The sequence below is a fragment of the Chelonia mydas genome, chromosome 11 (genome assembly GCF_015237465.2).
Source record: "Chelonia mydas isolate rCheMyd1 chromosome 11, rCheMyd1.pri.v2, whole genome shotgun sequence".
NCBI classification, from domain to species: domain Eukaryota; kingdom Metazoa; phylum Chordata; order Testudines; family Cheloniidae; genus Chelonia; species Chelonia mydas.
The window spans coordinates 49,700,735-49,728,332 of NC_051251.2; the positions used below are offsets into that span (position 1 = coordinate 49,700,735).

At 39.1% G+C, this 27,598-nt stretch overlaps 1 protein-coding gene across 9 annotated transcripts in view; it reads right to left on the reverse strand.

The window, feature by feature from the left end:
• Positions 1-333: 333 nt before the first annotated feature.
• Positions 334-27,598, reverse strand: part of TFPI (tissue factor pathway inhibitor) — a 243,495-nt gene continuing 216,230 nt past the window's right edge. For 4 of the 9 annotated variants that reach the window (XM_043524804.1, XM_043524805.1, XM_027832019.3 and 1 more), the window contains 5 exons: positions 17,194-17,232; positions 12,926-13,102; positions 11,911-12,006; positions 5,062-5,244; positions 334-3,141 (listed from right to left, as the gene is read on the reverse strand). In XM_043524804.1, coding sequence (XP_043380739.1) covers positions 3,035-3,141; positions 5,062-5,244; positions 11,911-12,006; positions 12,926-13,102; positions 17,194-17,232 — 602 coding nt within the window. In that variant the 3' untranslated portion in view covers positions 334-3,034. Of the gene's footprint in view, positions 3,142-5,061; positions 5,245-10,923; positions 11,148-11,910; positions 12,007-12,925; positions 13,103-17,193; positions 17,233-27,598 lie in introns of those variants that run through there. The other 5 variants (XM_043524808.1, XM_037912253.2, XM_043524807.1 and 2 more) reach the window with 2 other exon arrangements.

Here is a 27,598-nt window from a genome sequence, read left to right on the forward strand (position 1 = left end):
TACTTCATACCCACTCACTCCTTCCTTGGGCTGCCCTCTGTCAACTGCCCATCCTCTTACCTGCAGGCTGATCCATGGTGATCCCTTCAGTGGGGCTACTCACAGTAATAAGCACCGTACAATCCAGGAGTGGATCCTTTATCTGGATCACTTTCCCAAGTGAATAGCCACTCTCCTTATTTGGGCAGAAGGGAAAAATAGATTTAAAATGTAAACAATTCCTGCATTGTCTTGTTAGTGGTGTGAACTAATCAAATTGATGTTCTGCCAAATTGAGCCATTTAATTATGAAGCTTTTAAGAGAATATTTTGCATTATAAGAAAACACCAACATAAATTTTTCCATTTATTACTATGCTACAAAATCCAGATTACCATACAGAAACAAATGCATGGATAAAAAGAGAACAATGTTTCATGAAACTCATGGTTATTACAGTAAAAGACAACAGGGCTAATAACATTGCAAACAATATTTAGCAGATTTGCACTTTTATAAAAACCATACAGTAAAGACAGGGTTTTGCATAAAGTGAAAGTCTGATTTCAGCTTTCACTTTAGTAGCAATGTTTTGGATTGAAGAAGAAGCATACACAATTAATCCACTTGCAATAGGTTTTCTTAGTACATGAAGTAATAGGTGAAACCAATATTTGTCTGATTTACATACTACTGAAGGTCCCATTACTTTAAGCTCCTTTACAGTCTCAACATTGCAAATGGTGACACCCTGGGATTGCAATGGCAGCCATGGAGCAGACTTGATGAAAAAGAAAAGATTTTCCCTAAGAATGGATAATGCAAATCCATTTTAGAATTGTTGCTAGTTTGAGAACCGTACTCTTACTACTAAAGAATAGGGGCCTGATGCTCATTTACACTAGGGCCCCTTTATACTGTTCTGGCAGTGTAATGGTGCCTTAAAGGGAGTATAAATGATATTGCCAGAGTGCTATAATGGCCCATAGCGTAAGTGAGAACCAGGCCAATGGGAGTTTCGTCTGAGTAACCGTGCAAGATCAGGTCTTCTAACTGCACTTATCATTACTAACTTGCCCAGTTGTCTAATAAAGTTATCTGCTCCAATACAATGCAGTTAATAATCTGCACAATTTATGTCTAAGTTTCCTTATATAATACTGAATATGTTTCTCATTCTAGGTTTGATTTAACATATTTTCATCTGATTTTCCGAGTATACGTTAAAATAAAAACTAACATTTTTACTGAATCTTTCATCCAAAGATCCTAACATGCTTCACTGGGACTGAGGAGTACAGTCATAATGTGATTGCTGGGGCAAGTTATGCTGTCAGTTACCCCAGTGTAGACTTTGAACTGCAGTAAGTGAGATCAGAATCAGACCCATTAGTACCATAAAACAAATTACACGTGGGGAGAAACGACACTATTGATCTTCACTAGTTATTGGAGTTATTCTGGATTTACACTGGTGAAGAAGAGCTCAATTTGGTCCAGTCAAGCGGTTATCACATTATGATTCTTTGCTCCTCACAGAGGTTTATATAAGATACAAGAATAAGGCATCATATTTTTCAGCGAATATTTCAGTCCTAGAAGTATTTTTCAAAGCAGGCTGAGTAGCACAAAATGTAGCAGAGGACAAATAATACAAAAAGTATAGGCTTCTGAAATCACTCAGACAACTCATACTAGACAGAAGGATGGTTCAGTGGCTGAGATACTATCCTTGTACATAGCAGATATAGGTTCAGTTCCTTTTTCTGCAACAATTTTCTGTGTGACTTGAACCAGTCTGTCACATAGGGTCAAGTATTTTGGTGCCTAAAAATGCAGATAGGCAGCTACTGGGATTTTTCAAAGTATCTATCTACATTTTTAGGCACCAAAATACCTTCAAAAATCTGGCCTTTAGTTTCTCTCTCTGTTTCAATTCCCTGTCTGTAAATCAGTGATAAGAGCAATTTCCTATGGCTCAAAGTATAGTGAGGAAAGATAGATACATTTAAGAGTGTGATGGGCTCACATATCATGGAAGTAGGGCCATATCAATTAAGATAAGTATTCTGAAAACCAGCTCACTTTTATATATGCCAAGCCTTTATTGCCATGTGGCACAAAGACATTGTATTCAAAGCAAAACATATGGAAATGATAAATACTCTTTTTAAAAAACAAAACAAACAAACAAAAAAAACAGCCCAAACCTATCCAGCATCTATTATATTTTCAGAGGGACAGGACATGTCATGAGATCTTTAAAGTGACCAACTTGCTTACAATTTTTTGTTTTGTCTTTAAATAGACAAAGATAGACTTGCTTTACTGGGAACTATTATCTTGCCAGCCATGTCTCCATTGCCACAACAAGGTGAGGCTTGATGACTTCAACTGTAGAGCTCTGTGTCCCTGATATACTTTGGGCTTTGTGAAGATCCACAGTGACATTTCTCCACCTGTTTATGACTTGAATATTCTCTTTGTGGTCTTAGTGGGATTAACTCTGATCTTACACCCCATTTACACCAGTCTGGCTCCATGGACTCCAGCAGAGTTAAGACCTGGTTTACAGAATATATAATAAATGAGATCAGAATCAGGCCCAGTGTCTCTTTTTAGCAATAGCCTTTTATCTGTATTCAGGAATTAATTATTCATGCTCCTATATAAAAAGCATTTTACTTCCTTTCGAGAAGAAAGTTTCCAGAGGAAGACAAACAAGACAATAAAACAGACTAAGTGAAGCCTGCCTGATCTCTGAATCATTGTGGCTCAGATACACACCCACAGTCTGTTTTGTCCTGCTTCAGCTCCGTTGGCGAGTGTACATTGCCAAACTGCATTTTTAACTATGTTTATCCGAAAAAAAATTAAATGCTGATCGCTTAGCACACATGAATGAGGAATACAAAACAAAATAGATAAGCCGCCCAATAATGCATAATCAAATGATCGGTACAGTAAGGAGTTTAAAAATGCTGTTGTTAATGCTTTCGTTCACAGATAAAAGATAATGGAGTACTTCACATTTCTCTTTTAAAAAAGCGGAAGTTATATCCTTTCAATGATGATTTCATCTTCCGTCAGCTTCAACAGCTGTTTCTTTCTTTTTCGCTTGTTTTTCATTAAGCTTCTTCGTCCTTGTTTTTTACTGAAACCTAATGGCAAACAAAAATTAATTTTACACACTGTACCAAATAAGACATCCATATCATATGAAAATAAAGAAGGACCAGATTCTGCTTTCTGTTACACCTGTGTACTTCCATACTAGAGTTACTACAGATTTACACTGGTGTAGCTTAAAGCAGAATGTGTGCGATCAGCTGGGATCATGGGCCTGATTCAGCTCTTACATACACTGGTGTAACTCCATTGACTCTAAAAAGGAGTTAACTCTGATTTACAGCACTGTAAGTGGCCCTGATCCAAAGCCCACTATAGTCAATGGCAAGAGTCCCATTGCCTGTAATGAGAGCTGGATCAGTGACAGCAGAATTCGGCCTAATATTTCTTAATGACTCCAATCTTTTGAAAAAAAAACCTGCAATATTCTGCTGTAAGGTAGATGTTCTATGGAACAAATTCTGCTCTGAGAGCCACACATGAAACTTCTAATGAAGTCAATGGGTGAAATTCATCCCTGTACAGAGATCAACACGAGGCCCTGTGCCACATAAGTCTCACATTGATGCCCTATTTGGAGGGCTTCAGCAGTGCATAGGGTTTGCGCTCACCTTCTGTATAGGGCTGACTTTCACATGTGTATCTGAATGCACAATTTGGCCCTTTGTGCACAGGCAGTAAAGTGGATGTCTTGTCCCGAAATCACATTGATTGGAGCATCCCCATTTTATTTGTTCCAGTGAAGATTGCTTTACCACCATTATTATTATGCTGATTGTGAACATAGGGAGCCATGTTACAATATGGGGGGAAGTATGCTCTCCTATTTACTCCAGTGTTCAGGAAGGGAAGACAGAGACAGAATAAACTTGTGTAAGAGTCTTGAGATTTCACATCAGCACTTCTTTCCCACAGTGACAAAGGAGCAAACCCAAAAGCGAGTTGATTTTACAAAACTGATCCCTTGCTACCTGGTGCAGTTGGGGCTTGTTGGCACAGCATGGTATTAAATATGTCTGGATTTTATAACAGCTAAGCATTTAGAACCAGATTTTCAAAGGTATTTAGGTTCTTAAAGATGAGGATAGAGCTGTGGTTCTTAACCTTTACTGCAGCCTGCACACCTTGGGCTCGCAAAATATGTTCTCGCACCCCTTATCTAAAATCGTTGAAGTAGGTCAGTTCTTTAAACCTAGATATATTTTTTGTTTGTATATTACTGTAATTATTAACATTATACATTTTTTAACGAACACCTAGGTTTGATGAAATAAAGTAGTTGTACTTATGTGCCTGTGCTTAATTTGTGTTTTCGATGATTTACCTTCTAAAAAAAATCTGGCATGTCTTGCACCCCCAGAAAGGGCATCTTGGACCCCCAGGGGGTGCGTCCACCCTAGGTTAAGAACCACTGACCTAGAGGGATGTTTAAAAGTGGTTAAGCAAGTTAGCAATCAAGAGAAGTTAGTTACCTATTGGGAATTTCAGAAGCACCTATGTGGATTTTTAGGTGCCTAAACACCTTTGAAAATCTGGCCTTAAGACCCTGATTCAGTAAAGTGCTTTCATCATGTGAGTTTGTCCTATTAATTTCAACGGAACAGAACTACTTACAGGCTGAAAGTGAATCACGTGCTTAAACGCTTTACTAAAAGAAGGCCGTATTCTCTTCTTGATGCACACATGTAATTCCAATTAACATTACAACATACTGTGCTGTGGAGATAATCGTTTGCTGAATTTAATGGATCGAGCAACTGCTTAAATGTTTGTTGTAATATAGGCGTATTTTATTTGATCAATTATAAAACATCTAATATGCAAGTCTTTGCTGGAATCATAGCACGTTTTTGTTATCTTTTCATTGTTATATTTCAGCATACCCACTTGCATGAAATGTTCAGGCTCTGGACAGCAGAATCTTAACCTCTTTGCTCTGTTGATTTCCCTACCTTTCTTACAGGTCCTCAGACATGAGTTTTTGGAAGTGAAATTATTTTCATTCCCACCACACCCACTGTAGCTAAATGGATGGCATTTTCCTGTTGAGTGATCATAGAAGAATCTTTTCTCATTGGCTTTGCAAAGGCCTCGATCCGCAGGGGTCATGCAGAGAGAAGGGAGAGGAGGTGGTTCTAAGAACATTGAGGAAACATGGTTAGACGCACCACTGAGTGTCTGGTACTGTTTCCTTATCTGTTATATTCAGTGTCACAAATTGCAGAGTTTAAACACATACCTAGGTATAATGTGAGCAAGCCCCCCCCTCAAATAAGTACATTAAGGCAATATTAGGTACGAGTTTTTAATTACTCAAAGCTCAGGAAATTCATAGGTAAATTTCACAGCGACTTTACTTCAGCCCCCTCGCATGTACAGTATGCATTACACTAGCATCTTTCATTACACGATCGCACAACATACTAGGACAAATTCTGTCCTCACATTTGAAGTCAAAAAAGCAGGACTTGCCCCACTGCATATGTAGTAATATAAAGTGCTTCATGTTTTCAGCTAACATTATAGAAAGAGGTGCCATTTAACATCACTGGTGAGAAGGTTTAATTGACACACCTTGCAGAAAAAGAGGAGTAATTTAAACATTGACGATATGAAAATAGTACCCCCAAAATGTTACTAAACCTAATGAAGTGACTGCTCCTCAGAGGGGCTGCACACCTTCATATCACTGAGGGCTGATGGTGTTCAGCACCTTGCAGGATTGGGCTCTGGCTGTGTAGATTTGGAGGGCTAAACCTAATGTCAGAGTAAGAACAACATTGCCCAATAAGAAAGTTCCAGACAGAGCAGACAGTGTGATTGACAGTCTAACCAAGGAATGAAGGGCAAGAGTAGGCACAACAATCAATAGAGAAGCTACTGGAATCTGGTGTTCGTAGTATGGCAGTTACATTTTTAAGGTTCCAAGCAGAAAGGCTGCTGTCCTGTTATGGCTCTTATTGTTTCTCTGTTACTGTGTCCAGAAGAACTGGAAGCTGAACCAAGTCCAGGGAGCTAATCCAAGGCTGGAAGAAGCACCAAAGCATGGAGAAGCAGGATGACCGATCACCCTAGATGGGCTCAGGCCTATTTCAGAAGCCAAAGTGAAAATTATGCATTTAGCTTCTGAAGGCAAGAAGTCTGAAGTTTCAAGGGAATGGGAGCCATTATCTCAGTCTGAGTGCTGAGATTCCTGGAGGACACAATTGTCATTTAGGGAGCTAGCAGAGCTGCTCTCTACAAGATTTGAACAGATGAGAGGACGGTAAGAAGCCAGACAGAGATTCTTGAAGAAGCCACAAGGCTGGAGAGCTGTAAAAGCCAGTTCAGAGCACAGAAAGACTGGACGTTTTCAGGAGAGACTGCAGTATAACAGAGCCGAAGGCATCCTGAAGATATAGAACGACGAACCAGACAAGCCACTCAGTGAGCAACAGGCTACGAGGTGGCTACAAACGTCAAGAACTGCAGGCTGAAAAAGAAAGGAGAAAATTGAGTTACATTTTACATGTCTTACAAATGTTCTCATTACCAAAAATATTTGCAGATAAAGTATGATTAGCTAACAGGTTCCCTGGATAGCATTATGAAAAATAGTGTGAAATATTGCTGGGAAGGAAAAAATAGTAATTGTGGTGGGGAAGAAAATAACAGTAAAATGGAACTATACATTTTTAAGCAACATTAAGAACATTACAGTGTTGAACAAAAATTCTTTGAATGCAAAAACTGAGTAAAGAATTTTTAATTGCATTTTAAGGCAAATGTAGTCTTTTCAGGTTTCAGTACGGGAATAAATGTGTTATGTATGGGATGTAATCATGTAACTAAAAGGGTTCATTGATCATTTGGAGAAATGTTGAGAGAAGAGAGAAAAAGAATTAGTGACTTGGAGCATAAGGATTGTTATTCCAGAAAGGACAAATGGACCAGGGTTTTGAGTCTGACAGATCAATGACAACGCTTCAGATGAAGATTAGAAAAATGTCAGCAATATGTTTCTTAGAGTTTGCCAGCATAAGTTGCACTGGTTAATTAAAGTTGTGATTTTAAACTGATTAAGTTAAACCAGTGCAAACTCGTGTGTGGACACTTTATTTGGGATTAAACTAGGTTTATTTCAGTTTATTCTAAAATTAATCAGGAATAGGTTTAAATTAATTTTAAATAAGCCACCCAAAGCAAAACAAGAGACTGTCCAGATTGGGGTATGCACTGTTTTAAAACAGCTTTTAGTTTAATAAACTGGTGCAACTTTCTTGTGTACACCAGGGCTAATTGAGCAAGTTTATGCTAAGAGTGAATTTCATCCTGACCTCAGCTGGAGATAAAGTTATGCCCTGAAACACAAAGATTGCTTCAGGAAGCAGTAAACACCAACATACTTACCTATGCTAATCTGGGAACTTTTGAACCTGGAAAAAAACACAAAAGAAGGGCATATCAGTGACAACGGGCAGATGAGACTGGGATGTTATAATATTTCACAGAGTTTAAGTTGGGAATATAAATTACTTGCCTGGTTTGTTCATCTTCTAGAAAAAATCCTTGCCTCAGGGAATTGTCATGCTGCGAGCAAGTGTGTCCTGGGAATTAGTGCCATGGGGCTGGCCCTCTGGGAAAATACCATGACCATGCATGCAGGTGCCCCAAAAACATGGGTTCATCACAATGATTGGGAGACAGCTAACACTTTGTAAAGCCCATATTTCCTTTCCATAATGGACTTTCCCTCTGGAACTAGGGTTGCCAATTTTGGTTGGACAAAGAGTTCATCACATGACATAATATTTAATTAAAGATGAATTTTTAATTTCTGGAGAGTTCAGGACAATCCTGGAGCGGTGGCAACCCTATGAACTCTCCAACTGCCAGCTCATGGACATTCCTACATAACTTTCCTCTTCCCGTGAAGTAGTTTCAGCTGAGTAAGGACTGTCTAATCCAGGCATGTGTAATACACCCTTCGGAGTGATATCTGAATGCTATTCAGGATCCTTTCTAACTGTACTGTTTCTAAAAAACTACCTGTACATTGTCCAAGGCATTCTGTAAAAAAGATAAAAAGACTAATAGTTACCCAATCCCCATTGAAATGGATTGTCACAATCTTCAGGATGCCTGCATGTCCCCTGCATTTTGTGCAGCTTCATGGAAACAGCCAGCCTGTGAAAATCTGTACCCTTTATCTATGTACAACTCTGCATGAAGGCCGTAATTAAGAAAAAAATGCAATGATAAAAAGAAACAAGCTCTGTTGTGGATTTCATGTCCCACAATTATACAGATGATTAACGGATTTTGATTTTAATATATTGACTACTGGGATAGTCTCCATCAATGGGAGATTGACACAATTTAAAAAAACATGTTAGAAGTATGTAATCACATTTGCACAGTGTGTGTCTCTCTCTCTCCCCTCCCCCCAACCTCCCCGACACTCCCCAGCAGTGGGTGGACCACACAGAGGTCTGGACAGCCTTTGAGCTAACCAGGCTAGGTCTTGTTGCACAGGCAGTAGACACTAATTGTTTTAAAAAATAGCAATTAAGCACATTCTTCAGCATGCTCTGTACAAGCCTGCCTAGGATCCTGGGTACGTACTTAGGCAGCTAGCCAGCACTGAGGTCCGTGCTGCCACAACTTCACTGCTGTTGGTAGGCTGGCTAGCGTGCGTATGTCTACACACTCTGCAAGCACACCTCTGACTGCTCTAATTAGGTGTCATACATCTAATTTTTTTATGCTTGGAACTACAGCATTACTCTACTAGCACTTAAAATAACATTATGGGTTTGATGCAAAGCCCAATGAAGTCAAGGCAGTTTTTCCATTTGGGGTTTGTGTGCGGATGGCTGGGTGGTGGTATTCTGTGATATACAGGGCATCAGACTAGATGATCTGGTGGTCCCTTCTGGCCTTGAGCTCTATGACCCTTAAAGACTTTTGGCTTTATCCTCTGTATTCTTGTTTTCCTGTTTTTCCAAACCCCTTAATTTATACAGGTTTTAGATCTCCACTGACAATTTCAGAAACTTGGACTTCCTATGTTTATTATTTGCCAGATAAAATGTCCCATAGCTCAGCACCATGTGGTCATGAACAGGCAATGAAAGAATCTATTGTATTATATACATGCAAGGAACAGAACACAGGCTTCCGAGTAGAGATGGCAGAAAGTGTTCCAACAAAACAGCTTTCCATCAGAAACTGCTGATACAATGGAATAGAAATGTTCCATGGGAACATGTCGGTTTGGTTGAAGCTTTTGACAGAAGCCAGGCCTTGGCATCTGGGTTACCCAGCTCCCTGGCAACCTGGCAGCCTGCTTCCAGCCTCCCCAGAGCTACATGTGGTTTCCTGATGGGAAGCCAGAAGCTGGGAAGCTGGAGAGCCTCGGCTACTCAGACTGGAAAGTTCTGAAATTTGTTGAAAAACAGGGAAGGAAAGAGGAACCACCACTGAACAGGGATTCTGTCCTGTACTTGAGGGCTGGATACAGGCTGTTTGGACTCCTTTACAGGAAACAGCCAGCTCACTCATTCTCCCTCCATCCATGGATAGGCTCCAAGAGCCAAGTGTGACACAATGCACGTTTGCCGTATTATCTTTCATATATCTAATAGTTTCAGAGATATCACCGAACTGTTCCCCGAGCCCTACTTTACTGCAGTACCTAAACTTCAGTCTCAGCTTTCTGGCTGTCAAGGAAGAGAAAACTGAACAATCTTCACATAAATTGCAGAACTGTTACAAAGATAACAGATGATCAGATCTTGCATCCAACAGACCAGATCTGTGAGTATAAATTGCTACAGGCATGTTAACAGGTAGAACAATGCCAATTTACCCCAGTAGAGGGTCAGGGCCATGTTTGGAGAGAATCTTTTAGTAACAAGAATAGGAATTGACAACCTGCATAATTGCATACGGACTGTGCTGATAATGGGATTTCACTCCTATACCATTTTTAAATGGCACAGTGGAGTGTTTGAATGTCACAGGTCAGCTTCCCCTTTCTGTTCCATCAGAAAATGAAAGGTTTGATTCTTGGCTCACTTTCTCTGGTTTTCCAGCAGTGTAAAATGAAGTTACCCCTGTGATCTACACCCAGAAGGAGAATAAGACTAAATGATCTTTTCTGTCAGCAAGATGATCGTAGTGAGCAACACTGCAAGAAGTTTCAAATTTGCATTTAAAGAAGAAATATAGTTCCATCTAGAAATAGAAGATTTCAATTCTCTGTATGGCAATAGGTTTGTTGGTAGCTTATTTATTTGATGTTTCTGCAGCTTCTGATCTACCACCAACAATGCATTTCTTTCTTTGAAACAGAGATTAAATAAATTTTCAATGGCATGTTAATATATTTCCTATAATGAGTGATTCCTTGGAGAGTATTATTTATTGGGTCAATAATGTGCCCATTTATTTAAAAATAGAAAATGCTTTAGAAAAAAACCCCTATGATTGATTATGCCGTTTCATTTTCATACATTTGTTTTGTGTGAGATTTTCAGACTCACATAATTAGTAAATATATCTCAAGGAATTCACATGCTATTATGACTCTGTATTTATGCTTTCTTGTTAGAAAAAGCTTCCACTCATGTAAGACTTTTCAGCAAAAGAGTCATCCAAAATGCTGTCCTCTCTGCTAATAGCTTAGCTATTTTAGCAACTGTGAGTTGCTGTCTCAGCATCCAATGCTGCAGACTGGTACCCAAAATAGACAGCGTCACAAAAGCTTATCCTCAGCCCAACAGTGAATATCACCACAATGCATGCAAGAAATGTAACACAACACAAACGAATACATATCCAGAGTTTATTATCAAAATCTCACTAGGCAAAGAGCACTGACACATTCCCCATCCATTATCTTATAGCCAATGTCAAACACTGAAGGCTCAGTGAATACATTAGCCATCACTCAATCTCAGGAAGTATATGTGAGTACAAGTGCAGAAGACCACCAGAAAGGCTTGGTGAGAGTGACCAGACTTTTCCCAGCTGTTGCGTGTTGCCTCTTGTACAACTGTGGATCACAAATTGACATGCCTCAACCACAATTACCTTTCAAACCTGGACAAATTCTCAATCTCTAACGCATAGTCCTCAGCTGTGGAAACTGGTCCAGAGCTAATGTCAGAGTTGAAGGGCCTGAGGCTTATTTACATACAGTTGATTCTACTCCTCTCTGACAGCCTTGAAATGGATACAAATGTAATTTACACCTGTTACTTATACCCCCTTACCAGTGTAGTGTAAAATGGTCTTAGTGTACATGAGAATCAGGTCTGATAATTTTACCGGGCCAAATTCCGAAAACTGGTTATGGCCCCCATGGACCATCCAGGTGGCTGAAAGGGTCTGTAATACAGCTGCAAATCACCAGCAGAGAATTAATTTGGCATAGGGGGAAAAAGCCAAGAAACTCTTGCTATGTATGGAAGGCAGACACCCTGGTCTCTATGTGGGAAAAAGTCAGGTAGGCTCAGACATGGCTCATATTTATTCACTTCCTCCTTCTCTGTTGCCACGCAGTAACTGATTTTAACCTTTCCTATGGTAATTATGTGTCTCACAATTTTAGTGTCTCTTACATGTCAATGTTTACTCCAGGCCACAGAAGAAAACTGTTCAGTCTCTACCATACATATTATGTACAAATAATTTATGTTTTGCAGCCAAGTATTTCTTAATGTCTGTAGATCTATAGATAATTTTACCCCTTCACTTTCAGAGGAATGCTCATCTCCATTTGTTTTACCCATGCAAATTCAAACGGAAATTCTTACCAAAAAGCCTTGGAAACTCACTGGGCTTTGCAACAGGAGAGCTATTGTTCATCATGATGGGGTGTTCGTCACGCTGGTCTAATTGCAGTGAATTTGCTGAAAGAAAAAGAGAGAAATAGTGGCTAAAGGGATATCTGGACAGCCTAGACCTTGAAACTAACATGTGACTAATATTGGTTTGACTGACTCCAAGTGTGGAATTAATAACATTAATAAAACCAACCTTCCTCCAACCCCCACTGGTATTTTTACCATATGGGATTGGTACAAATGCTATCCTGGGACCACTTTTCCCCCCAAATAAATTAAGATCTGAACTGAAATTCATTATTTTAGTTGTTGCACTGCCAACATTCTAGTCACTGCACATATAAAACTCCTTTCAAATATGTATTATTACTAACAATTCATATGACCCTTATCCAGATTCAGGCCAGAAACGAGGCATGATATAGATCTGTTGAAATCAGCGGAGCTAAACCAATATCTCCCACATGGCCCTGTATTTTTTCCATTAATTGTCTTTTGTATTATATAAAAATTTACTCTTATTTCATGCATGGGGCAATGGACTTTTGATCAATGAAATTTGCATATGCACTAGGGATGTGATATCAAACATATTAATTTTGATTTAAAAGATATTTTTTTAAAATTATAATATTCTAAATATTTTTAGGTACACTAGACAATGTTAATGAATATTTTACTGGAATTTCTAAGATGAAAATATGTACAGATATTTAACTGAAAGAATCAGGAATTCTGCACTATTTATTGGAATTAAGCAGTGCCAGATAACCAGCACTAGCTTTATGCTATTTAAAAACAAACAAACTAACAAACAAACAAACCCCTTAATTGCTCATGGCTAAATGTGTTAGCTCGATGCAGTGCTTATTGCAGAATCAAGGTCCTTTATTTGCATTATACCCTTTCCCCACAAATCCCTTAAAACAATACATACGTCATTCAAAAATAAAAATAAAAATGAGAACAAGAAGAAGAAACTTACAATTGTCCTGGCAGGCAATCTGGCATTCTTCCAAGGCCTTAAAGTTGTTCTGATTTCCCAGGCACCCACCATACTTGAACTTTTCACACTGTTGTGACTCCTTGTTATAGAAATATCTGGAAAAATACCCTCGGCAGATTCCAGGGTCTTGCTCCATAAAACAGAAGTCGGGCTTTTCTATTGAAAATAATGATTGAGGAGAAAAAAATAACCCATGTTCTCTGTGATCAAAACTACAAAAAAATGAGAAGAACTTTGTAAGAGAGGCCTATAACTTCAGACTAAGGAGTGAAAAAACTAGCAAAAATCCCACTGCAATACTGCATTGGAGCATGAGAATAAAATAATTTTGATTGCCTGCTCCTCACCTATCATACAGCAAAGCTCCAGCTACAGTGAATTATCTCTGTGACCTGAAACACAAGATTCGATGCCCAATCAAATGACAGATGTTCTTATTAAGAGAACTGACTCTTTGAATCAAAGAAAGAATTGTGTCTTGCTTACCTTATTTGAACCTTACTACATATTATTCACCACTTGATAAATGCATCAAGTCAGTATTAGTGGGAGTTATAGAAGCAGAGACAAGGAGGTATAAAGGACTAATGCTAAAATGGAAAGGAAAAGGAGAATTAACTTAAAGGAACAGAAAAAATTCAGAGTGTATTTTGTCTCAGACGTTGAACTGCAGGACAATGGGACAGGAACCTGGAGTGAGATTTAGCATCACTTGAATCTCAGGTCATAATTAGTACTACATGATTACCTCACAAACCAAGAGATTATGGGAAAATCATACAATATTCATATAAGATTAATACAGAGATCTGAAGACCCATCATCTTGGGCTATGGCAGTAAAGGGAAAGGAAAACGATCCTTGATTTTATTAGCTTGTGACATAGCCATAAGTTTAGCCTTAAAGTGTAGATATTCATTTTATTTAATTTTTCTCTAAATGAAGTTAAAAAAACAAAATCATGGCAGGAAATAAAACATAACTGTAATTTTGAGTCATTCTGAACTGTCAGGTACACATATTTTGAAATATGAATTATGTATCTGGTTGACTGACTAATTAGGTAAATGTACATTTAGGCAACCACACAAAACACTCATTATGTGTGAGACATAGAATAGTGAGAATGGATCTGTCTGAGCCACTATGGCCTGCCAGTTGAATGTAAATGGTCAATTACAACAAGTAAATCTACAGTAATCCCACTGAAGTCAGTGAAGTTGCTTAGAATTAACTCTGGTATAAATGAAAGCAGACTCTGATCCATAATTTAAAAGGTGTCATATACACATTTTATCATATACACATGTATTATCATATATACATTTTACCAAAATAGCTAATTCAGAACCTTTGTGGAATATTGTATATTTAAATATTTAATTATAATTTGTTACATTCAAGTAATATTTATGAATTGTATTTATTTAATATTAATAATAATACCTATTTTATAAAGGCACCCTATATTAGGAATGCATAATTTCAGTCTCTCTTAGAAATAGAACTGGCTGGAGAAACTTTGATGGAATCATCTTTCATTGGAATATGCAGTTCCATCAAAATCAAAACACATCATGAAATTAGGTTGATTACATCTGAATAGAAAAAACATGAAAAAAGTTCTGGAAAGATCAAAATGTCCCAGTTCAACATTTTCAGAAAAAAACATTTTGATTTTTCATTTTGAAATGATTTTCATTTCATTTTTTAAATATTTTCTATTATATTGTTATACTATTTTCATTTTGTCAAAAGAAACATTTCAAATGACCCAAATTTTAAACGAAGCCACCATTTCAAAATCTCAGAATGCTTTATGAAATGAAACTTCCATCCTTTCCAGAGCTCTACTTAGAAATGCTGTTGATGTCTTGTACTTAGCAAAACTTTTTGTGAAGCTTCGTCGAGATAATGAAGATATCATCATTAAAATTTAAACCAGACTATCTTAATATTTTATTTTAAGTAACCAAAATCAATAATATTCAAAAATTATTTCATTTTACATCTGGGCTGTTTGTAGTTGGATTGAAAAATTGCATCTTCTACCAGTAAAATACATTTATAATACAATTAAAGTATAACACCATTTGGATTAGCATCATTCATACAAAATGCATTCCAAGGCACTTCACATAGTTACAAAATGCACTTCACATAGGAAAATGAAGTTGAGCGGTCTGGGAAGGGAGACACTATGCTTTCAACTGAGAATTTAAATGAGATAGATAGTTACTTAGATAGAATGGCACTAAAAGGCTATCTCAGACAATAGGACCAGCAGAGGGGAACGGTCTTTCACCAAATGCTATACAACTACTCCTGGGGGAATTCTGTGCCAAAATATTAAAAATTCTGTGCACAATACTTTAAAATTCTGCAAAATTCTGTATATTTTGTCAAAACAACACAATATAATCACACTCCTGCTGACAGTGGGAGCCCCAGCTGTCTGTGCCAGGCATTGACAGGAGTGCTGGGGGAAAAAAATCACAAATTCTGTGGGAAAAAATAAAATTCTGCAGGGAACATTAATTCTGTGCAAATTATGCATTGTGCAGTGGCACAGAATTCCAGCAAGAGTAACAACATAATGAAAGAACAAAGAAGGACCTGTGTTAACTGAATTAAGGGACCTAGAGAAAGATTGGATAATAATTCATATTGCTTAAACAGCTGAATGGCTTGCTAGAAAACTTAAAGCTGATATTAAAATGTGCTCTTGTGATGAAATATAGTACACTGAGTTTTAGCTCAGAGATAATTTGTACAGCTGTCATAAGCCTTTCAAGATTAGGTGTTAAGAAGGATAAGGTGATGCAACCTTGAATATAGTGACATACGCAAATGCTATTATTGTGCATCTGAGGAGTCCTGTCCTTCCCCGGAGACTTAATATCCAAGAGTGTATTACTACAGAAATAGTCAACATTTAATACTGTTGATGATTAGCTACAACAGCTGACTTTTGCAGGGCATTTGCTGTTCTGTCATGGAAAGCAGGGAAATGAGGGTTAGACCTTCAGGGAAATATTGCCAAACTTCTGCAGCATCTGTGGAAAGTCAACTTTAAGGACTCCATGGTATAAAATCAGGTCCCTTTTTCAAACTAGACTTTTTATATTAATTGTTTAGATATTTTTGAAGAATAGTTGGTTTGAAAAATCCCAGAATATTAATTTACAAACATAAAAAATGAGAGTAGTTTAGTACATTTATACTTCTAAATGTGCCATATCTGTGTGGAGTAACATCCACTCCAAAACAGCCCCACCTTCGTCGGCAAGAAAAACGGTATGTGTATGCCCGTGCATGAAAAAGGAGAAGAGGGAGAAGAGCTGGTAAGCAGAGGAAGAGAATTTACTAGCAATGTAAGATACTGACTTCTATGAAGTTAGCAGGGTATTTGGCCATTTCAGATCATGAAAGGCCTCAGACTACAGTGGAATCTTTGAAGTCAAGTGGACAGGCAGCAATGAAAGGATAGCACAGTGCTGTGTTTCTTCTGATTACATTTGGGGTCTCCCTTTATCACAGATTAATGAGTATATTCACAATCGCAATGAAAAAAAAATGTTACACTCCTGGGGCAATAGCAGCAAATGTGGATGTTTTAGAAGCTCTGAGTTTTAATGGTGTTAGTCAACGTAATTAACCTGTATTGTTAAGCCACTACTGTCTAATGTATATTTCTTACCTAAAAGCACAATGGTCTGAACATGCAAATACAAAATCCTTTTTATTCATGGCTATGCAAACAGTACTCACAAGCATACGGGCTAAACAAACTATAATTGTCAGCTCACTAACTCCCTAGCAGAGGAAGTACTTGAATGGTAGAATCATTTTAGTGCCCTAGAAAAGGCAATAGCATCATGTCAGACTCCCCTCTGAATTTAATGTTCTCGTAACTCTTGAAGAATCAGTTAAAGTCCCCCTTTCCTCATTACTGACGGAATGGAAAGAAAAATGCTTAATATTTTGATTTTGGAGAGGAGGGATTGCTTGCTATTGGTTTGGTAATCAGTCATCCCAGATACTCTCAGTGAATACAGAGGAAGAAGAATAGTGAACTCTGACATCATTTAAGCCTGAAGTTGCTCAATATCAAAAGGTGTTCTGGAGCACTGATCACTTTTAGATATGCAACAGGGGACCTACCATAAAAAGGTCATTCCCTATTGTCAAATTATTCCCTTATTCCCAAATAAGACACTGCTAAGTAATTACAATATGAAAATTACCTTTTTTAAATCTTCCACGGGTTTTCTTCACCAGGAATTCTTCAATAGAAAGAAAAAGAAAAATATTTTTTTTAAAAAATGAATAGCAAGAGGTTCATCTCTAGAATGAGACTGTGGCATTTAGCTAAAGTCCTACATTGGGGAGAACATGGAAAAACATTGCTATTGCACCATCCCTAGGTCTTGTCTACATTAGAAAAATATTGTAAATATATTACACTTTTGCTAATACTGGGTTCAGCTCTATTTACATGGAAAGGCCTGCTATAGCTGTGCTACTGTGACATGTTAAGTACATTGCGGTGGGAGGAGGAGAGGGGGAGAAATTCCTGGCCCCACTGAAGACAAAGGCAAAATTCCCACTGACTTCAATGGAGTGAGGATTTCACCCCATGTCATCTAATTCTGCACAGCACAGGTTCAATAGACAGAATGCTTTACATGTCATTGGCAGACAGTGGCTCATCTACACCAGGCAACCAATACCGCACATACCAGAGGAGCTGGATCTGGGTTATCTATATAGACAAGAGAGAGATTGTGAGAGAGATTGAGAGAGATTGTGGCAACTGCTCCCCTCTTCAGACAGCCCACTCCACCACCTTCTATACCGACAGACTTTCAATGATACCTAGGATTCCAAGTCCATTCTCCAAAGTGACTTAGGCACTTATGCCCCTAAGTAACCCAGGCTCTTGAAAATTTTAACCGCCTGTCTACACTGAGATTTGAAAAAGCCATCACTGAGCACCTCTGAACACAGACTGGTGTTTAAACATTGCTAGGAGGGAAGTAACCATTTCCCTTGTCCACATACACTGAGCATAGCCCTCAAAAAACCTTTTTGGTAGTGATCTCATAAGGTCAGAATTTGTCTACTCTGAGATTTAAAACAGAGTAATTTTTTTTTCTAGCAAGAGCCAGGTTTAGATATGGTTCTCCAAGAATGGCACTAACATGGATTCAAGTCTCCATGTACACGTGGTCCAATCACAGCAATTGTTCAGCTGTCGCAGCACAGCTGCTGGTATTAGCAGGGCACCCAAGAACTTGGATTGTCTTTAGACCCTTTGTTGTGGTGCAAGGTGTTTGGGGAAGCTCCTTGTGCCCTCTCCCCTTTCCCCCATTCACACACATGCAGGGAGGGGCACAATATAACTCAATATTTTCAAAGTGCTGATCCTATCCGTTCCACTGATATTACAAAATAAGCTCAATATTATTTGTTTTAAAAGTGCCCTTCCTTCAACCCATGGTTACATTTAAGAACTGGGATATTTGACATAAAAAATGAATTCTGTAGATATATTTTCTCACTTGACCCACTGGCATACTGTCTAGGAATTTGAAGTTCATTCATTTTAGAGTTGCATGAACTCCAAGGCATTTTCCATTTTGCTCCCATAATCAAACCCCAGTATTGGAGCCTGAGCCAAAGCTCATAGAAGAAGTCAATGGAAAGATTCTCAGTGGATAGATTTAATGTAGAATTGAATCCCCCTCTTTGAAATAGTCACTGGACTACAATGTGCTAAACATAGAACAATACACAGAGATCTGTTAAAATGAGAGTACCTCAGTTGATTTAACGTTATGTTACAGTGTTGAAAAAAGCTTGCAAATCCTTCTGTTACGTTAATATAAAACAAATTCTTGGATGCTAAATCCAAGGTCTGTAGTTTAAAACACTGAATTTGTCAACATTACTCATTAGAAAAAAATTCTAAATATACTTCATATTTCAATAGAAAAACATGATGCTAATATACATCCAAGAAGCCTCCAGCCCTGGAAAGATTCTTCAGTTACAGTATGTGTTAAGTATTAGGTACATTCCATTCTTAGGACTATCAGCTTTGAAGAAATATTTGCATCAAAGTAGTACATTTGAATTAGAGCTGGGTGAATTGTGGGAAGTATTCTTGAACATGTTCACTCAGTCCAAATTGTGACTTGAACTGACCATGTTTGTTCATCCATGAACATTCATGCAAATCTCTTGTTTACATGAACACTGCAGGGAGGAAACTTTCATTTGTAACCATGCACAAACATTCACCTCAGAATTACTCACTTTAGGTCATCTAATCAGGGATCAAAACCTGTGACTTTATGAAAAGTTTGTGAATGCATAGGCCCAAATCTATTTGTGCAAACTATTTGTCAGACAATTTTGAACAACAAATAAATCTGGAAAAACCACGATTAACCAATTCATAGGCAAAGTCTGAATGTAACAATCTCTGCCATGGTTATCAGCAAGAATTGAAGCTGAGATTGTCAAAAGCAAAGCACAGACCTCTACCACTAGATCTAGAGGTGTAACTATAACCAGGTAGCAGAAACAGGCTCTTATCCTGTGTGGGGACCAGCCACTTAAAAGGAGAAAGCATGTTACAAACTGAGAAAACAGGGAAAATCACTTCTCTTAATGACCCCTTTATGTTCTTCTTCCAGGCCCATTTCCAGCCTTCCTTCCACCTCCAGTTAACCACCTCCTTTCCTGTAAGTTCCCTCTTATAACCTATTCCTTCAAGGTTGCTTATAAGCTAAGCTGCAATAAATTTAACCAATTTTAACTAAATAAAAGTTCATCTATCTGTATATACATGCTAGTTTCTTATGTGACCACATAACCCTACTGTGCTCAAACTCAGCTTGTCCCCATCCCCTGACATAGCAATTTTCTCCTGTTCTTCTTAACTAAAGCTCCACCTGCAATTCACTGCCTGCAGCGGGCTGCTTCATGGGGCTTTGCCAGGATGCAGCAGTTCATCTCAGGCAACAAACTGCAGAATTGGGGGCCTCAGTAAGGAAACTGTTCAGGAAGGGACTCAATCTTTATTTGCTCTGTGAGATCACCATATACACATTTAGTGCCATATAAACAACTCATCGAGCTCATTTCCATGTATCATAGTAGCAGGTTTCCAACTTACTTCTTACATTCTGTTTGGTATTTTTATATAAAAATTTAATAAGCTAAAAAAAGTCACTGATGCTAGAATAGGTGTAATTGACACATCCACTGTGCCTTTAGTGATGTGCATCCTGAAAGAGGGTAGACAGTGGCACAGCTGCTGCTCTTCACTGGAGATTACTGCCACAAGGAAGCAGCATTAATTTACAAAGTTAAGGTGTCACAGGCCAATGAATCACATGCTTTATGAATCAGCACATTCCCCGGACACCCAGGACATATCCCCACCCTAACTGCACTATTCTCTTTTTGCAAGATTCTAGCCCCCTTCAGGTCACCAGTGGCAGAGGGCAGTTTATAGCTTCTTTCCACTGCTGCAGGTTTTAGGATGAATCTGACCCAATGTCTGACCCCGGCTAAGATAAATAACAGGGAATTGAGAACACCCTATAAGAGAACACCATTGAAGTGTTGACTTCAGACATAATTTTAATAGTCTTTTTTTAGTTCTATATTAAAACTATTTGTTCCTCTTGAATATGATTAATAATAAACATTTCTATAGTATCATAACTTTCCATGGCTCTTCATTTGTAGAGGTTCTCATAAGTGCTTACCTTCTGGCACTGGTTTTTATTGCACTTCATCCTAACAGTAACTTCTCTTTCTGGGCAGTCTTTGACATATTTGTTCTTTCGAAAGCATCATGCCATAATTTCATTTTGGACTTTTAAAACTATCAGGACAGCAGAATCAGTATGAAGTTCCACTGTGATACATTCTCCTTCTTCCCCTGGGATAATCCAGGTGGCATCATTTTAAAAAAATTATTCCTCAAAGACAACAAATACACAGTGAAGTGACTATCTTTCATTGAACATATTTCTGGCCCTTCCTGTTAGCAGAAGCTTGTGCCTTATTGTAGTGAGGCAATGTGGTTCCCCGCCTCCCAGGAGAGGGATAAGCCCCTCCCACACCAGAGTGGGCAGAGCCAGTGAATCCTGTGTCCATCCCCCAGAGGTCAAGGTGCAAGACAGACGTATAAAAGCCCGACCCCAGAACTCACTCAAGGAGCAGCTGCTGGAGAGGTCAGACGCCACCAGCCTAGCTCATGGTTGGGAGACCCTGACGACCTATGGCGGATCCGAGGACTGGCCTGACCTGCCAACACCCGAGGCCGACCAGAGCCCAGAGGAGCTGCCCAGCCTGCCCCTCGCCGGTTACCCAGAGGACTCCATGGTGTTTAACCCCCCTGGAGGACACCATCTGGACTCAGGTACCACCAGAGGGGAAGTTCGGAAGTAGCCCAGGGGCAGCCGACCCTAGTCTGGCTGCAGCACCGCCAGTGCCTATGTCAGTGTGTTGTGGCCAGGATCCCCACTGACTCAGCAGCAGGCCATCTGCCGCTACTAGGACCCCAGTCTGGGATGCAGGGGAGTGGGTGGGCCTGCAGCCCCCCTGCCACCCAGCTTGTGGGTGTCAGTCTCCCCCTCTCCCAGGCCCTTCAGAGCCAAGAGCCTGGGCTTGTTGTTTACCTGTCTTGGCTCAGCACCTGCCTGACGGCCTGAACCACTGATTCTTGTTTGCCCTGCCCTGACCCCGAGCCTCAGCCTGCTAATTACATAAACTGTTGCTTAGCTCCTTGACTCGCTATTGCCTGATGACCACGGACGGGGAGCGAATGACTGTCTGTGTTTGCCTCTATTGCTGCTGCAGCGAGAGACTCCCGTGGACAGGCTAATTCCCCATCAGCAACTGGAAGAAAGTAGTGACGAGCCCTGGCCAAACCCCCTCTACACTTATGTATAACCCCACAACCTTTCTGTTTTCTGGATGGTAACATCAGACTGTTTCACTACAGTCTACTTCCCCACACTGATTGCAAGTTTCATGCCAGAACATAAGAATGGCCCTACTGGGTCAGACCAAAGGTCCATCTAGCCCATTATCCTGTCTCCTGACCGTGACCAGTGCCAGGGGCCCCAGAAGGAATGAACAGAACAGGTAATCATCAAGTGATCCATCTCCTCTCACTTATTCCCAGCTTCTGGCAAACATTCCTGCCCATCTGGCTAATAGCCATTGATGGACCTATCCTCCATCAATTAATCTAGTTCTTTTTTTAACCCTGTTATGGTCTTGGCCTTTACAACATCCTCTGGTAAGGAGTTCCACAGGTTGACTGTGCATTGTGTGAAGAAATACTTCCTTTTATTTGTTTTAAACCTGCTGCCTATTAATTTCATTTGGTGACCCCTAGTTCTTGTGTTATGAGAAGTAATAAACAACACTTCCTTATCTACTTTCTCTACTCCAGTCATGATTTTATAGATCTCAATCATATTTCCCCTTAGCCGTCTCTTTTCCAAGCTGAAAAAACCCAGTCTTATTAATCTCAACTCATATGGCAGCTGTTCTATTCCCCTAATAATTTTTGTTGCCCTTTTCTGAACCTTTCTCAATTCCAATATATCTTTTTTGAGATTGGGCGACCACATCTGCACACAGTATTCAAGATGTGGGCGTACCATGGATTTATATAGAGGCAATATGATATTTTCTGTCCTATTATCTATCCCTTTCTTAATTATTCCTAGTATTCTGTTTGCTTTTTGGACTGCCGCTGTACATGGAGTGGATGTTTTCAGAGAACTATCCACAATGACTCCAAGAGCTCTTTCTTGAGTGTGAACAGCTAATTTAGACCCCATCATTTTATATGTGTAGTTGGGATTATGCTTCCCAATGTGCATTACTTTGCATTTATCAACATTAAATTTCATCTTCCATTTTGTTGCCCAGTTACCCGGTTTTGAGAGATCCTTTTGTAACTCTTCGAGGTCTGCCTGGGTCTTAACTATCTTTAGTAATTTTGTATCATCTGCAACTTTGCCACCTCACTGTTTACCCCTTTTTCCAGATCATTTATGAATATGTTGAATATGACTGGTCCCAGAACAGACCCCTGAGGGACACCACTATTTACCTCTCTCCACTCTGAAAACTGACCATTTATTCCTACCCTCTGTTTCCTATCTTTTAACCAGTTACCAATCCATGAGAGAACCTTTCCTCTTATCCTATGATCGCTTACTTTGCTTAAGAGCCTTTGGTGAGGGACCTTGTCAAAGGCCTTCTGAAAATCTAAGTACACTATATCCACTGCATCCCCTTTGTTGACCCCTGCAAAGAATTCTAGTAGACTGGGAGGCATGATTTCCCTTTACTAAAACCATGTTGACTCTTCCTCAACAAATTATGTTCATCTATATGTCAGACAATATTGTTCTTTATTATAGTTTCAACCAGTTTGCCTAATACTGAAGTCAGGCTTACAGGCCTGTAATTGCCGGGATCACCTCTGGAGCCCTTTTTAAAAATTGGCTTCACGTTAGCTATCCTCCAGTCATCTGGTACAGAAGCTGATTTAAATGATAGGTTACAGACTACAGTTAGTAGTTCTGCAATTTCACATTTGAGTTCCTTCAGAACTCTCAGCTGAATACCATCTGGTCCTGGTGACTTATTGCTGTTTAATTTATCAATTTGGTCCAAAACCTCCTCTAATGATACCTCAATCTGGGACAGTTCCTCAGATCTGTCACCAAAAAAGAACGGCTCAGGTTTTGGAATCTCCCTCACATCCTCAGCCGTGAAGACCGATGCAAAGAATTCATTTAGTTTCTCCACAATGGCCTTATGGTCCTTGAGTGCTCCTTTAGTACCTTGATTGTCCAATGGCTCCACTGGTTGTTTAGCAGGCTTCCTGCTTCTGATGTACTTAAAAAAAATTGCTATTACTTTTTGAGTCTTTGGCTAACTGTTCCTCAAATTCTTTTTTGGATTTCCTAATTGTATTTTTATACTTCATTTGCCAGTGTTTATGCTCCTTTCTATTTTCCTCGCTAGGATTTAACTTCCATTTTTTAAAAGGATGCCTTTTTGCATCTCACTGCTTCTTTTACTTTGTTTAACAATGGTGGCTCTTTTTTGGTTCTCTTACTATGTTTTTAAATTTGGGAAATACATTTAAGTTGAGCCTCTATTCTGGCAGAATCTTCAGTTTTTGGCATGTGATCTCTACTCTTCTGGCACAAAACAGGAAAGATTTATTGTGACTCTACAGCTCTGGACTTATTTCATTAACAGCCAGTTCAATAGTTTCTCTTGCTATTGGTTCTACCATATTACCCAAATATACTGCTGAGTTAATTTCTCCTGTGTAAACTAACAACATTTCTGAGTAGCTTTGCTCTGCAATCAGGCACAGAATCATCCACCGTAGGTATTTTCCAATACAAGAAAGATGAGACAGCTTTTCTAAGATGGATATATAGGACACTGAACTGAGAATTAGGACCTGTGTGTAATTCTACTCATATCAGTACAAATTGAACAAACATGAAAATTGCCTTTAAAAGTAATTTACTTCTCTGCCAAGTTTGTATTTCCCTTTCTTTATCTCTCTGTTGCAGAGGTGGATTTAGAGTAAAACACAGGGTGCCCTGCCATGGGGTCCCCCAACGACAGGGGCCCCCAGGGCTGGGCAGCTGCGGAGGCAGAAGCTTGGTCCTGATGGCTCCTGGGGCTCCTGCTGCAGGTTCCGTACGCAGCGGCAGCCAAGTTCCCCACACCCCCGCTTCTTATTTTGTTAGTAGTAAATGATTCCCTGGCTGTTCTCCCTCTTATCTTAGCTGGCTCAGAAATTTTGTATTCTTAGCCTACTGACCTATTTACTTATATTTAGCACAAACCTTCCATTTTCAGCCCAATAATTAATTTACCTCCCTAATCCTATCTTCTAAGAAATAAGGCCTCCCTCATCTGCTTAATTACTTATGTCATGTCAGGCCTTTGCTCAGTGCTTGCTCCAAAGCATCTTTCATTTCTGGGGTTTATGTGAGAGGTCCATGGAAGATGCATGCACATCTCATTATTGCTGAAGTGCTGTGGCAGTGGACATTTCATGGGTATCTCTTAGGTGTTTGTTTATTTCTGATACATTTCTCTTTTAAACAAGCATTTCTCATTTTGCGAGTTTTCCTTAATTCCTAAATTTAAAATATTAACAACAAACATTTGTTTGCAGCATAGATATATCTGTGTTGAAACACTGGCAACATTAAGATGTATTTAAGCAGTTAAAATAATGCTGGGATACTATAGATGGAGCACCAGATTCAACAATAAGATCCAGTTCTACTGAATCATGCTGGAGAAACTAGATTAACTAGCCCGTTAACCTGGGTTTATGGTTAACTGGCACTGAAGGTGAATTTTGGCCATAAAGCCATTGTATCTGGCCCCTATACTACCTGTCACCTTCCTAGTTACTGGTGTAGAGAAGGCACAACAGATGCTCCTATGTTGTGCCCATCCCTGTCTGCAAATTCAGCCCCTTTGGTCCATTAGCATCTGTCACAGAGCTGCTCTTAGGTTACCTACTAGGTATCTTAAATAGGCCTGAGGCCAGACCTGTACATAGTGAGCCAGATTCTCAACTGGCATAAAGCAGCCTGGTTCCATTTCAGTCTATGAAACTATGCCAATTTACCCCAGCTGAGATTCTGGCATGGGGGGATTGGATCAGAAGACAGCAAAGATTAGTTTTATACCACCTTTAAAAGCTTTACCAGGATTTGCCCCAACACCTTTTGCCTTTGGAGTTTAGGGAAACTGCCCTCTTCTTCCTGCCTCAGACTCTGTCTCTAACAACCCAACTGCATTAGATTGAGGAGAAAAGAACCATGTGGTAAGATCGAGTTCCTCCCATGGAACCTTACTGATTACACATGCACATGACTCCTGTAAAATCTTCACCCTTGATTCATTATGTATCAACCTTTCTTTCCTTACTCGTATCTCCTCGATCATGCTGGACCATTCCAAGTGACCAGAGGGTTACATGTTGGCATGAGGTACATGCAAGAGACTTCCCTACCCTGGACCTGGTATCAGAAGAGGAGAGAGAAAATGCTTTGGTGTTCCAGCTGAATCCCAAGTCCCGATGACAACGGTAATGTGCCAAGTGTCAGTCTGGTGGAGAGAAAACATGAGGCTAATCCTCACATTCCAAAATCATGACCTTTTTAGCATCAAAAACAAATCAAGAAAGGAGTTTTGTTTGCTATTCTGATATATGTGCTTTGTGTTCTTGAGTAGCACAAATCCCCATGACTACAAACAGGTTAATCATATTTTTCTAATCAAAAAGTTGTATGCCATTGTACAACTGATAAAGACTCCTCTAAACAAAGGTTTTTCCCTTTGGATAATTTTGGTGGAGAATAAAGATATTTTTTTAGGATAAATACTTACATGGCCTTTGATTTTCAATGGCTCCAATTATAACTGAGTTTGTATGGGTTTCTTTTATGAAAGCTTAATAAATATTGAAAATAATTTCTGGATTGGTTGCTTACAGGATAAATTAAATTAAACCCCTGACACAAATTTATGAATATGACCTTAAAGGAGGAATTTTGGTCTAGAAATCCCAATGGTAGTTAAATATACAAGATCTATGCCAAATAGGAATGATACACTTTGACTAATTTATATTTTTCTTTTTAAAATTTACATTAATATTACATAAGTTGTAATGAAAAATAGTATCAGTTATTTGTGATTCAAAGACATGTTTGTTACAGAAATGTATGATGATAACCAATATGCCTTTACGGGGGCCAGCGACTCATTTGCTTTGTGGAGCACAAAATCTTTCACATAATCTTCACTTAGGCTTTGATGTATCTAAGCACTTATGCATGTGTTTGACTTTAGGCAGCAAAGTCATTCCATTGACTTTAAGCCTATGCTTTAGTGCTTTCCTGAATCAGACTTTTAGCAAATTAAAAAAAGGACTCCATAAATATTCCACAGTGAACCCATAAGATTTAATTCTATGTAGGACAAATAACTAAAGAGATTGACAGGGCAGTCTGGAGCAGCCAAGAAAGGAAAGATAAGAAGTGGGAATGGACTTGGATGTGATTACTCATGCTGGCTTTGTGTACTGGATCAAGAGATTCCAGGTTTCATGTTCACCTGAGTTGAACTCCTGTCCTGGCTGGATTTCCTGCCAACAACAATCTCCCTCCTACATCTGGAAGTTTCTTAAAATGATTATTTTAAAAAACAAGGCTAAAAAACATTTGAATTGTACAGTATTATTGTAGGCTAATGAACATCCAAATAGGTAGGGAAAAACCCCATAGAAATTTGTATTTAAAAGGAATAGAGGAAAAAAACAACTTTGTAAAGGCCTTTGATAAACTGTATTAACTTCTACAAAAAATAATTCTGGGCACATGGCTGCAAAAATACCAACTACTATCTGCACTGCAGGAAAAGGAAATTCAAAAGATGATATAAAGACTGTACACCCCTCCTCAACCCATTCAGAAGTGATTCCCCAGTGGGGTTACTGTGCTCAGTTAGAACTGGGGTAGATTGGCACAGATTCATTGAGCTCAGTAGAATCAC